At 40.8% G+C, this 12,355-nt stretch overlaps 1 protein-coding gene across 1 annotated transcript in view; it reads right to left on the bottom strand.

The window, feature by feature from the left end:
• Positions 1-4,099: 4,099 nt before the first annotated feature.
• CD247 (CD247 molecule) overlaps positions 4,100-12,355 on the bottom strand; it is a 44,171-nt gene continuing 35,915 nt past the window's right edge. Inside the window, exons 8-9 of the mRNA XM_075197852.1 lie at positions 8,562-8,603; positions 4,100-5,238 (exon numbers count right to left, since the gene is read on the bottom strand). Coding sequence (XP_075053953.1) covers positions 5,179-5,238; positions 8,562-8,603 — 102 coding nt within the window. The 3' untranslated portion in view covers positions 4,100-5,178. The remainder of the gene's footprint in view (positions 5,239-8,561; positions 8,604-12,355) is intronic.

The following is a 12,355-nucleotide window of genomic DNA, read 5'->3' on the forward strand; positions in this document are numbered from 1 at the left end:
TATTATTTTATTTTGCATTCATTGTATTCCCCCTTTTCAAATTAATTGCACTGAATAGGAATCAAAACTCTGTCCCACTTGTTGGGATTTTAATAGATGAGCAATTGTCTGATCATGCATCATGTGACCAAATCAAGAGAATAATTATGAATCTCCTAGACTTTGCCTTTCCTTCTTCCAGTTCCGAATCCTAGGTGAATCGTAGTGGGGTCTCCTCCACCACAGGTACAGGGGCTGTTGTATACCTCACTTTTAAAACTCCTAACTGAGTGGTTTTGCTTTAACGCTCTAAAAACCCTACAGAGCTGCCAACTGTGCTATGTATAAAGTTGACCTTTTTGGCTTGTAGCAACGTGACCGGTAACGTGGGTGGGGGGGGGGGGTCTTCTAAGCTATCCCAAAGCCTCTGACATGTATTTATGATTTTATTTCTTAAGTTTATCTTGATATTTAGTGCTTTTGTTAATACTCCAAGTTTTATCAAGACTGGGTATGATATGACGGAGGAGTTTCCATTGCCTTTTCACTAACGAACGTTTCATGCACAAGAGTCCTGCACAGAACATATCATCATTCTTTCTTCATTATCTGTTTGTTACTGATGACGTTTCATTAACAGTTTTATAACACAGCTTTGTTTCACTCACCATGGTATATTTCTCAAGCTTGACCAAAAATGTTGAAAAATGCAAAGAGTTTAGTTTGTGGACAATCCCGTCTAACATCTGGTGGTCCAGAGTTCCGTGAATGTAGCCGCTCCCCGCCCCCGCCCCCCCCTCCTCTAAGTTTCTCTTTGCCGCGTCACTGTGCTGCTCTTAAACGCCAGGGTCAGTTTCTTTTGTCTTGTTTTGTTAATTCTCTTTCAATTTCCAGCCAAACCAAAGATTTCTCTATGATTGTATGAACTCAAAACAAACAAAAAAAACAAAACAAAGAAGGAAAAAATAACTGTTGGAAAGAAAAATCTGTCTTCAGTTCCCGGTTGATTTGCAGGAGGAGAGAGATGACAGGATGAGAAGCCTCGAGGCGCCCGGTCCTGTATAGGAACTGGCGGCCTCTGAGCTTTTTCTCCGCTGTGGGTTAAACAGAAACATCTGGTATGTTTGGCAACCCCTCTTTGTCCTATCATAGCCTCCTCGCAGAATCCCCTAGGAACTGAAGATAAAGCAGGTACATCATTGGCTTCTCTGATGGCGTTCTTTCAACCTTTCAGTGTTGGGGGGGCTTGGATCCCTAAAAAGAAAAATGCAATGCATGCCAAAGCCTCTCCACCCTGTTTGGTCTAACCCTTCATGGGCTGGATGATGATTAATACACGCTGAGGTGCATTTCCTTTCACCTGTCTTCTCTTGTGTTGTGTTCTACGTCTACAATTGCCGTCCTGTGGCCTAACCGGACAGGAATCCATCTCGATCGATGACGCAAAGCTTTTTGTTTTTTTTGTCCTTTTCGCATTTGCTTTCTTCTTGGCACCACGTGCAACTATGCATTGTATTTGTCAAATCTTTTGTGCTAGGCTAGGTAGTTGCCTCTGACCTTTTTAAAAAAAACTTTTTGGGGGGTTCGCAAATGAAGGAACTTTGTACATGGATCTTTTTATTCTCAGTTTATTTACGGGGTGTTTGGTCGCAGGATAATACAAGCTCGATCCCAAAGCTAAATCCAAATGTTAATAATATTAGCCTGATGCAGATACCAAAGATAATTTCTTTCCCGCAGAACCTTAGACTTGTGTACTAAGTACTATTACCCAGCACTTGCATTAGTCTAACCTCAGTAATTCCAAAGCTTAGATGTATATTTTGATATATTTCTGGGATATTAAAAAAAAAAAAAGCAAAACAAAAAACTTGTTGTTGAATTCTTGTTTGTTTCAGTGTAATGCTCTTAAGAAGTCCTAGCATGGAGATAAACTGACCTGTCTTACTCTAAGTAGTTTGAAATAGTATTTTTGTATGTTTTGGGTGTGTCTGTGTGTGTATTAACATAACAGTTTTCACTGCCTAGGTGTTCATATTAAAGTTTAAAAAAAAAAACGGAAAAAAAAAATTGGAAAGTTGTGTACATAATATTCAATAAGGAGAGAGTCATCTACGTACCCGCTTCTGGTTGCATTTCACACTGATTACAGTATCCATCTTCAGGGGTGATACATTTAAAGAGGCAGAACCCGGTCTTTCTTTTACAGTCGTTTTGTAAGTGTTGTGTGCGCGATTAATTTAACATTTTGTTGATAGTTCGTTCATATCCTGCCCGCCGTCCAAAATCGTGCAGGCCTCTCCGTGTACGTTAAGGCTAAATGTTTTCGCCAAAACGGAAGCGAATTTCTAACTTAGCACTACAGCCATTCATAACACTGGCCTGAACTATTGTTGGCTGGTAATTATTCAGAAATACTAACTCTGCTAAGACTAGTTTGGCATGATACCGACTGGTCACCATGTACATAGCTGAAATGACCACATAATGAATTTGCAAATTGAACTTTTTTTATATATAGACCTGATGTAAAAGAAACTAGGTGACTGCCTCTTTAAGAAAAAAAAAAAAAAAGGTTATTCCTGAATTGGGCCACCCTCGTGTGAGCCAAACCCTTGGAAGATTATGTAGACTAAAGTGAATCAGGATAAATGGTAGATTTTCGTGTACATGCATTTGTCTGCTGTAATTTTTTATATATATATTAAACTTACTGTAACTGTACAGTTCATTTCTGTTGTAAACATCATTAAACCATTTTTCAAGTGTTTTAACATTGTGAGATTGTTTCTTGGTTAGAGAAGTTGCGTTAGAATGCGGCGATCCATCGTCAGGAGGGAATATTGGGGGAATGGGAAAGTGAACCCTACTGTGCTTTATACCAAGCAAATGCCCCAACTGTACCACCACCTAGAGGCTGGTATTAAGCTCCTCAAGATAACGTAATACAAGAGACGTACATCTTTAGCTATACCCCCTGCTTCACAACAACTGTAGTCACAAGCTGCGGATGGTTTGGGGAAGAAGGAGGCACAACAAAAACGTAGCTTGTGATCTAACCACTAGCAGCTGACCTGACCAGGAACATCTTTATTTGTAGGTCCCTGCCACCCGGCACCATAGAACTAGGTTTTCATTTAACTTTTCCTTATTTTATTACTGCACCAGTCTGCACGCACTGCGGTAGGAAGGGGGGGGGGGGGGGTCTCGCTGATGCAGATGTTACTCTGATCAGCAGTGGGTTCCTGTTGCGTTCAGAGGGGGCCGCTTTGCTACCTTCTAGACCCCTGTGCAGTTTCCTTGCACTTTGGGGACTTCCCTTGTCCTCCGTGACAATGAAGCAGCTATATTGTACATTTCTCAAAGCTGTTTGTAGGGTTCTTGGGAGATCCTTCAGGAAGCCATAAAGAAACCCCAGCAAACATCAATGATTTGTGTAACATGGGGTGTAACGGAGGGCCTGAAACCATAAGTTCAGGTGCCCCAGTTCAGTAGTATGTGAGGCCCTAAGAAACTTGTTCATACCGTCCACACACACACACCACTCATTACACACTATGACCTCTCACGCCCGGGTTGGAGCCCTGCCCATTTGGGTACCCCTTGAAGCCATACGTGCCGTAACCCAGAGCAACCAATCAGATTCAAGCTGTTTATAAAATTAAGGCAAATGTCTGGTTACTATGGGTTACAGCGCATAGCACCACATCCATAAATGTCAATTACCCTAAAGTTAATTCAGTGCTATGGGGACTGGCATGTACTGTCTTTCGTCATCTTAACGATGATGCTACATCATCCTATGGTTCCCATTATATACTCATAACTATTCATTTAGTCTGAAATCTGCCAGAGAAGACAGTAAGGTGTAAACTAGCCGGATGCAGGTAAGTGACCATCCTACCTAATGCAGAATTTGTATTTAACGTTAATGTCTCTTAAATAAGTTCTTTGTACAACAAGTTATTTACAAACTGTTTTTATTCCAAGTGCATGACCCAGACTTTAAAACAAATACAGAAGCCGTTTGTGAAATACAACGCATTGGGAACTATGTACAAACAGTTTATAACAATGGAGATTAAGGTTTTTTTGTTTCCTCCTCGAAAATGTCTAAACAATCGAATCCGTCATTTTCCTGATGCTGGAGATGGTTGGATCAGGAGATACATATTAAAAACACTGATTGAGCACAACGCCTTACATAAGAGGTTATGTATAAGAATAATATTAGATTGAGTTGTTGTATCGTAACTTACCATAGAGGGGGGGGGTATAGATACTGTATAGTTAAGTTACTGGCTTGTACATGTTGTTCTGCAAACCTTTACTAAATATATTGCTTTATCTTTCTTTCTTCCGGCTGTGCTTTTCAGCCATTTATATATATTATGCAGAAAATTGTGATTGTTCTTTGCCCACGGATACAAAGTAGGCTCTTTGCAACTTGATCTCGTATCCATAAACGACCTCTGCCTGATTATATAATGACATTGCTGAGGCGTGCAGAAGGACAGCAGAAAGATAAAGCAATGTGTATATATACAAGTTGCAGGGCGGCATGTAAAAGCCAGAAAATTAAAGTAATCTGAAGGTGGATAACCCCCTCTTACACCTGATAAGTAAAATGATTGGTGTGTACCTCTTGTTTTATTGTATGACGTGGTTCGTTTATTTCCCATTGACGCACACACACTGACAGCGAATGGTTTTAGATCCACAGATAAGGATAACACTTATTTTATATCTGCTTATATTAAATTATACCCTATCAATAAACAACTGAACAAGCGCATGCAATATTCATTTCAAATAAACAATAAAAGCAAAAGTATATGTACAGAAGTCATCAACTCTACCTAACCTTCAAAGATTTGATACATTATAATTTCATGAATTAATCTGATGCTGGTGGCAACTTGTAATTTGGCAAAGTGCCGATTCCGCTATTCACTAAGGTCTAGCCAATACCGGCAGCGACCGCGATGACTTTTCAAACTTGTATAGCGGAGAGCCAGTCTTTTCTTAACACGCTCATTGCGTTACTTCATTTGAACGTTGCTATTTGTTAAATGACGTAAAGAAAGAAGCAGGTAAATTACTGATTTATTGCTCAAAAAAATGTCCCCCTGATTTTGTGATGTGACCTTATGAGTTCCACCCACATCCAGTACTTCATCCGACTCGTTCCCCGTCCTCTTAGTGCAGGGCCTGCATCTGCAGGGCGTCGTAAGTGTCTCTTGGGGCTCCACTCAAGTCCTGGTTAAAAAAAAAAAATTGTAATGATGAACGGTTAATTGAAATGGCAGAATATACGAACAACTGATGGTCAGTAACAAACAACCTAGGACTATTGTAAAGCTATTTCAGAATATTATGTTCTCATAACCAAAGTGTAAATCATTTAGTGTAACCCTAGGAATTCTTGGTAGGGAAATGCAAATTGCTCCTTCCTGTCCTCCTTTGGCCAACCATGCATTCATAACTGCTGTCTCTCTTTATGTTGATTTACTTAACCCATGTTGAGGTGCAGAGATGTCCAAGGGGCCTAAACATTACCTTGGGACACTTACATTTGGTGTCAGCGGTGGGATCACCTTGTCCTGGCTACAGACCCGTGAGGTACACTTCCAGGACAGAATTAGACACTATCATTACTGGTATTCTTGCTGGTTTGCAATGTATAATATGTACAAGGTCATTCCTCCCATGAAGGGAGGTGAATACCTTGTCTCTGCAGGCCCTAGAGTGGTGTAATCTAAGATGAGGTTCTCTTACCTCTTGACCTGCAAGTGTGCCTCCCCTACCTTCCCTGTTGCTCCAATCACTGCATATGCGATCGTGGTAACTGACGCAGTGATTCTTATTCCTCGCCTCTTCTCACCGGGGCTGATTTAGAGTTAGGGACAACTCCAGCTACTAGGTGCAAAATTTGCATTATGCAAAATGCACAGTGTGATTTAGAGTTGTGAGGCCAGCTCAAAAATCTAAAATACAGCATAAAAATTGAGCTGGCTGCAGTATTTACCCTGCATGCAAAAAGAAGTTTTCATTTGCATCCCTTGCAGTGCAACAAGGTTTATCTGACAGTAAATTCTGCACCGCTGTGCGCTATATGTAAAGGCTGGATGTTGGCGCCGGAGCACTCTTCTGCGCTGCTTCCTCCAACGTACTGCTCCTTTGTATCGCAAGAGCAGCGCAACTAGTGCAGGAAGCCACCTGGACACAAGCACGCACCCTTCTTCATAGTCAACATTCGATATTTGCATAATGCATGGAGATATTTCATTCTCTTTCCTGGGGGGGGTCACTGGGGACCTCTGTTCTTTTTTTCAGACACATATAGTGCACAAGACACTATAAAAAGACCTTTACATGACCTATGACTGTTCCTCTTTAAGAGAACAGTAAAAACCTATTAAAGTGATACATATTTTAAACATTACATTTTGATGGAATGACCATCCCCTCAGAGTGATCTGTTATAGCCAAGTGGGAGCCAGCATTGTACACTGGCAGTTTGTTATTCGTAGGGGCCGATTTCGTTAGCTGCGAGGTTCCGCAGTAGACTGTGTTGTGTTTATGGGCACAAAAACTGCAATTAGAGTAATGAAACTCTTCCTCCTTTTTGCTCACACCTCTGAGATCATTACCCAAACACTATGCTCTTAGAGGGATATTCAATTGACCGCAAGTTTTTTTTTTTTGTTGTTTTTTTTTCCCTGCAGCGTTAAAAAACCCGCGTGGGATTTTATTTTTACTGCTATAGCGACCGTTTTGAACATGAAACCTCGTGCAATTCAATTGAAAAAGAGGGAACACTGCCCCGTGCGTTAATCATTGTATTTGAGAGTTTTTAGGGGAGTTTTAACGTGGTCATGTATAACACAAAAAAAGGATAGGCATATATTATTTGCAATACACAACTATTCTATTATTGATAATATCTACATTACAGTACTTTAGCATATATTTTTTATTTAAATATTTTTTTACTATAGAATCATCTATACCATGTCAAAACACATTAGTACCAAAAACATACATAAATATATTTAATTAGTGATTTTTATTTTTTTAATTATTTTCTTAGGGGCAGATTAAATTCTCCTCAATGTTCAGTTGCTGTTGCTGGCTATTACAGTAGGAATCTCTGCACAACTTGATGGGGTGCCATGGAAAAAAATGTCCGAGGAAATTCTCAGTACACCTCGCGCCAAATTGAATCTCCCCCTTAGTGTCTGACGTGTGAGTTTAAAACAAACAAAAATAGGATTCATAAAACAAAATGCTAAACTGGAAAGATATAAACATGAGCAATGTTCCATCAGACAGCTGGTGATGAGCTCTGCAGTAACATTGTGACTCCTGTACATTTCTCTAATAAATAAGTTGCTATTTTGTTATAGCTGATATTACCTAGATATAAACTATAGAAAGTAACCACTTAGGTCAGTTTGGAGTTGCCATTTATCACTTGCGTTAGAGAGACCTGTAGTATCTAAGTGTTTGGGGAAATCCGGCAAAATTCCCAAGGCAGTTATTGGCTAAGTGGTTAGCACTTCTGCCTCACAGCGCTGGGGTCATGAGTTCAATTCCCGACCATGGCCTTATCTGTGTGGAGTTTGTATGTTCTCCCCGTGTTTGTGTGGGTTTCCTCTGGGTGCTCCGGTTTCCTCACACACTCCAAAAACATACTGGTAGGTTAATTGGCTGCTATCAAAATTGACCCTAGTCCAGTGGATCCCAAACTTTCTATTTTCGAGGCTCCCTCAAGCCAATATAGTTACTAAATAATCCCCCGCCTTGCTTACCACCGGGTCTGGCCCCGGCACCTCTGTCAGATCGCCACGGCACCCGAGGGAGCTGCAGCGCACAGTTTGGGAACCACTGCCCTGGTCTGTGTGTGTGTATGTGTGTCTATATTAGGGAATTTAGATTGTAAGCTCCAATGAGGCAGGGACTGATGTGAGTGAGTTCTCTGTACAGCGCTGCGGAATTAGTGGCGCTATATAAATAGATGATAATGATAATAATAATTGGTACATTACTAAGGGCAGGGTTTGCAGTGAGCAATTGCAGCGTGGTTTAATACTCCCTCTTTCCTGCCCCAAAAATTTCAGCCACTGCTCAAAATGTGGTTTATTTAGAGAAAGTTGAGAATCTTGATGTGAATCCTGAGAATTCACATGAACTGGCCTCTGTTTACGGTCACTATTTCTATCAACGTACTCTGGAACCATTACAATCTGTGTGCTTGGTGAGTACATATGAACAGACAGGAGCAGATATACACAGTGATTAGAAGAGGCAAAGGTGCCCCTTGTATACCTGCCAACCTGACCCATCGTACGGTGTAATAATGTTCTGCCCTTTGTCTTTCCCAATTATTTTCCAATTGCAATAACCTAGTCTCTGTGAATAGGGGCTATTGGAAAGTAAGCGAAAAAAGCAGAGCAGAGTCGCACTGTCAAATAGATCAGCTTGGACAGGCGCGCGCATGAATAATATAAAACACACAAAAATCTCAGTGGCCCCCATCCTGCAAGATCAGCTGAAAATACGCCAATTTGGGACGTTACCTGGTAGACGGTTTCGCTTCCTCTGCCCTTTTTTCTCGGCTGCTGTAAATACAGAGAAAAAAAAGAAACGCTTTATTAATGGTGGTATAGCAGATCAGACCGCAGCCAGCTTCCTGATGGTCATATAAATCAGTAGATTTTCTAATGGCCTCTCCCTGGATCAGCAGTAGTGTCTGCAGCAGGGAAAGGGTTAAGATGACATTTTGGGGGTGATGCGGTTATCCGCCTCTCCGCTCTAATGCGCTGCCTGCTAGAGCAGACCGTTTCTCAACCTGTCTCGCCAAGGGGGTTTGAGAGGAGAAAAGTGTTATTATTATGTTTTACTTGTCACTTTCTTTTTTTATTATTTCGCACTCCGCACCTTCCCCAGATAGTTGTACATTGCAATAAAAGTCTTCATGCTCTGTCTCCATGCCACCGAGACATAAAGAACAGTCTTCTGGAGATGTTCAGTGCCATTTCTTTTTATTTTATAAATACATACTGGCAAACTACCCGACATTATCAAAATAAATACGCAAACCCACTGGGCCCCATCTTTTCTGTGTTCTGAGACAACATCACACGTAAAGAGCTTGATATTCGTCAAGAGCATTATTCTTTGTTATAAGCTTTAAAGGGGAAAGATCATTTGTTTAATACATTGTGGACACTGTTACAAGAAAAAATCATTTTTCTAAATGGACCTCATTTATAAGTGTTGCTGTCCTCTCTGTTCCTCAGCCATCAGAACAGCAGGTCTCTAAAGATACATCGCAGAATCCATAAAACCTTTCCTGAGCATCCTGATAGGTGTAGGGATGGGTATATATCACCAGGCACGCAATAACAGGACGATGCAGCAATTGTAACCTTAGAGGGGGAGTTTGGAGAATGTTTTACAATAGACCCCAGAATTCTTGATATCTCATAATGAAGAGGGACTAGCACCTTTTACAATTTGTATTGTGTAACATTTAGGTGGTTATATATTATGGAGTTTTAATTGAAATGTAATGTAGGTATTGTTAAAATGTCTTGTCCATATGTCAAGAAATTCATGAGGAACAGAGGCGCGGTTATTTATTCAAATTCGGAACAAAGGAAAACGGTGGTGTTGCCCATAGCGATCACATTTGCTCTTGTTTTCTAGACTGCACTAGGAGTGTGTTTGCTATAGGCACAGTTCCATATATGCCTCTCAGTATAAAAGAGGCTGTAACCAATTACCCCTTTTTATGCAAGGTGATGCCTCTGGTATATATATAAGTATGTGTAATAAAAGTCCTCACAAAGTTGGTGTTAATTTGAAGCACTAACAATGCTCAGGGTGCCAAGGCAGGTGTGCTTTATCCAGCTGTCCCGATGATACTACCCCGGAGCAGCAAGGGTTAATTACCACTCTGCCAGGCCTCCATTGTTGCGCATGCCTTAGCTTTAACTTCGCCCATGCTCAACGAAAAATTAAAGCCAAGACTTGAACAAAATGTAGTGACAGATATATATATATATATATATATGTCGTATTATATCTACCATTACCCACCTCTCCACCCCCCAGAAATACTCCGGGTGGCACGGCATTAGCCCTATGTAAAGTCATGTACTGAAAAATAATTTTATATAATCTAAAACATTTTCTCTCCCAGTGGTTCCGTTTGTTTATTCCCATCCAGAGTTGGTGTTATGAGAACAAGCGTTGGCGTCATTACAAGCGGGATAGAGGCGCAATACTTTGGGCCAGTGGGGACCTTTGCTAAACGGACCCCATATAGTTTGTGCTGCCCAAGGCTGTTTCATGTTACACTTGAACAATATATGGTATATAGGGTATACAATACAGACAATACTTAATGTTGTGTTCTCAGAATGATATCGGATATTTTACTCCTCTGCTTTGTTTTATCCTCCACTTCCTTATACAGGATAAACAATGATATCCTCTGGGTAAATTAAATATTATTTGTTTAAATGACAGTTATTTCTTGGAACAGTGATCCACATAAACCAGTGATTTGGCAACCTGATACATTTCAGGGGGGCATGGTGGGGCCCCCTAACCTTCACAAGGGCCGCACGTTGCCCTTAATCTCAGTAATGTGATAAAACAATATATGTAATCAGAGAAAGAGACTGTATCTGTAATAATATATCAGCAGCATTTTGTACAAGTAGGGGTCGCAGATGAAGGCTCAGGGGGGGCGCAGGTGAAGGATCGGAGAGGGCCGCTGGGGAAGGCTCGGAGGGGGCCGCAGGGGAAGGATCGCAGGGGAAGGCTCGGAGGGGGCCGCAGGGGAAGGCTCGGAGGGGACCACAGGGGAAGGCTCGGAGGGGGCCGCAGGTGATGCCTCGGAGGGGGCCGCAGGTGATGGCTCGGAGGGCCGCCTAGCTGCCCATCGCTGATATAAAATGTTCCCCTAGTGGCTGAAATATTATAGAGAAATGTAGCATACTTTCTTGTCTTTACGCAGCAATATATATAGTATCTAATGACCCAAACAAAGTCTCTGCAAAGCAAGTAATGTTTTAGTATAATGCTCTGTTGCCTACTCTCCAGGAATTTCCGGGAAACTCTAAGAATTTTTGGAGGAACAAAATCTCAGAAGAGCGGTCGCTGCATCATTAAACAGATTGTACCGCCCACTCAATGACTCTTTAAGTAAAAAATAAAGTATGAAACAAATTACAGAGGTGTACATGACATTGCACATTTTTACATTTAATCCTGGACGAGTCCTGGTTGGTGTTATCGGAGTGAAACGCTCACAATAGGACACATTTTAATATTAAATATATTAGAACACGTCCTTGAGATACTATTGGTGAAGGACAATTGTACCAAACTACCAACATTTCTATTAAAAAAAAGGGAGACAGGGAAGCAAATGGGAAGAGCAGGCTGCAAATGTGTTTATTAGATTGCAAGCTCACGTTGATGAGGACGGATAAACAGCAACTCAGAAAGCTGCGTACAAATTGCGGATCTATGGTGATTTTACATATCAAACAGTTTCTGATTTACACAGAGATTCAGAGCTGCAATACCACAGCCAACTTAAAAAAAAGATTGGTCAGTTCTTTATTTAACTGTATCTTAGAGAAAAGGAGAAAAATAAACAACTGACCTCATCGGGGAAGATAGTAAAAGCAAGTTTTAAGCTTACGTTATGGAATGAGGAGGACACAATTTTGCTGACAAGCGTTGGGAATTGTACCTGAAATGTTTTATCTCTGGTCACAGATAATAAATAATCTACAGGAACGTTCTGCACAGCATAAAATCCTTACACAGTATGCAGCGGGGGCTGGAGGTCCCAACCAATAACAACTGTAGGGGGGGGGGGATTAATTATTACTGAATGTGTTTATAATATACAGTGACATTGGCAAAATAATACATTCAGTATTTTGTTAATCTACGTACATTAGGAGTCTCTGTTCTAGGGAAAAAAGGCATTTATCGATTAAAGAGCTGTAAAAGCTACTGTCATCATGGAACTGAATAATATACATTAGATAACTGAAGTGTTTATGTCCACATGTCTCATTCTTCTGTCTGCAAGTCAGAGGAGAAATGGTTTTCTACTCACATTGGGCCTGATTCATTAAGGAAAGTTAAGCAAAAAATTTAGTTCGTTTTCTGGGCAAAACCATGTTGCAATGCAAAGGGTGCAAATTAGTTTATTATTTTGCACATAAGGAAACAACTGTATGATTTTTTTAATGTAGCACACAAATACTTTATAGCTTATTTGTACATTTAAAGTTGATCTAGGACATGCCCTACCCCAACTATAAATCTGCCATCACATTTC

The sequence above is a fragment of the Mixophyes fleayi genome, chromosome 2 (assembly GCF_038048845.1).
Source record: "Mixophyes fleayi isolate aMixFle1 chromosome 2, aMixFle1.hap1, whole genome shotgun sequence".
NCBI lineage: Eukaryota > Metazoa > Chordata > Amphibia > Anura > Limnodynastidae > Mixophyes > Mixophyes fleayi.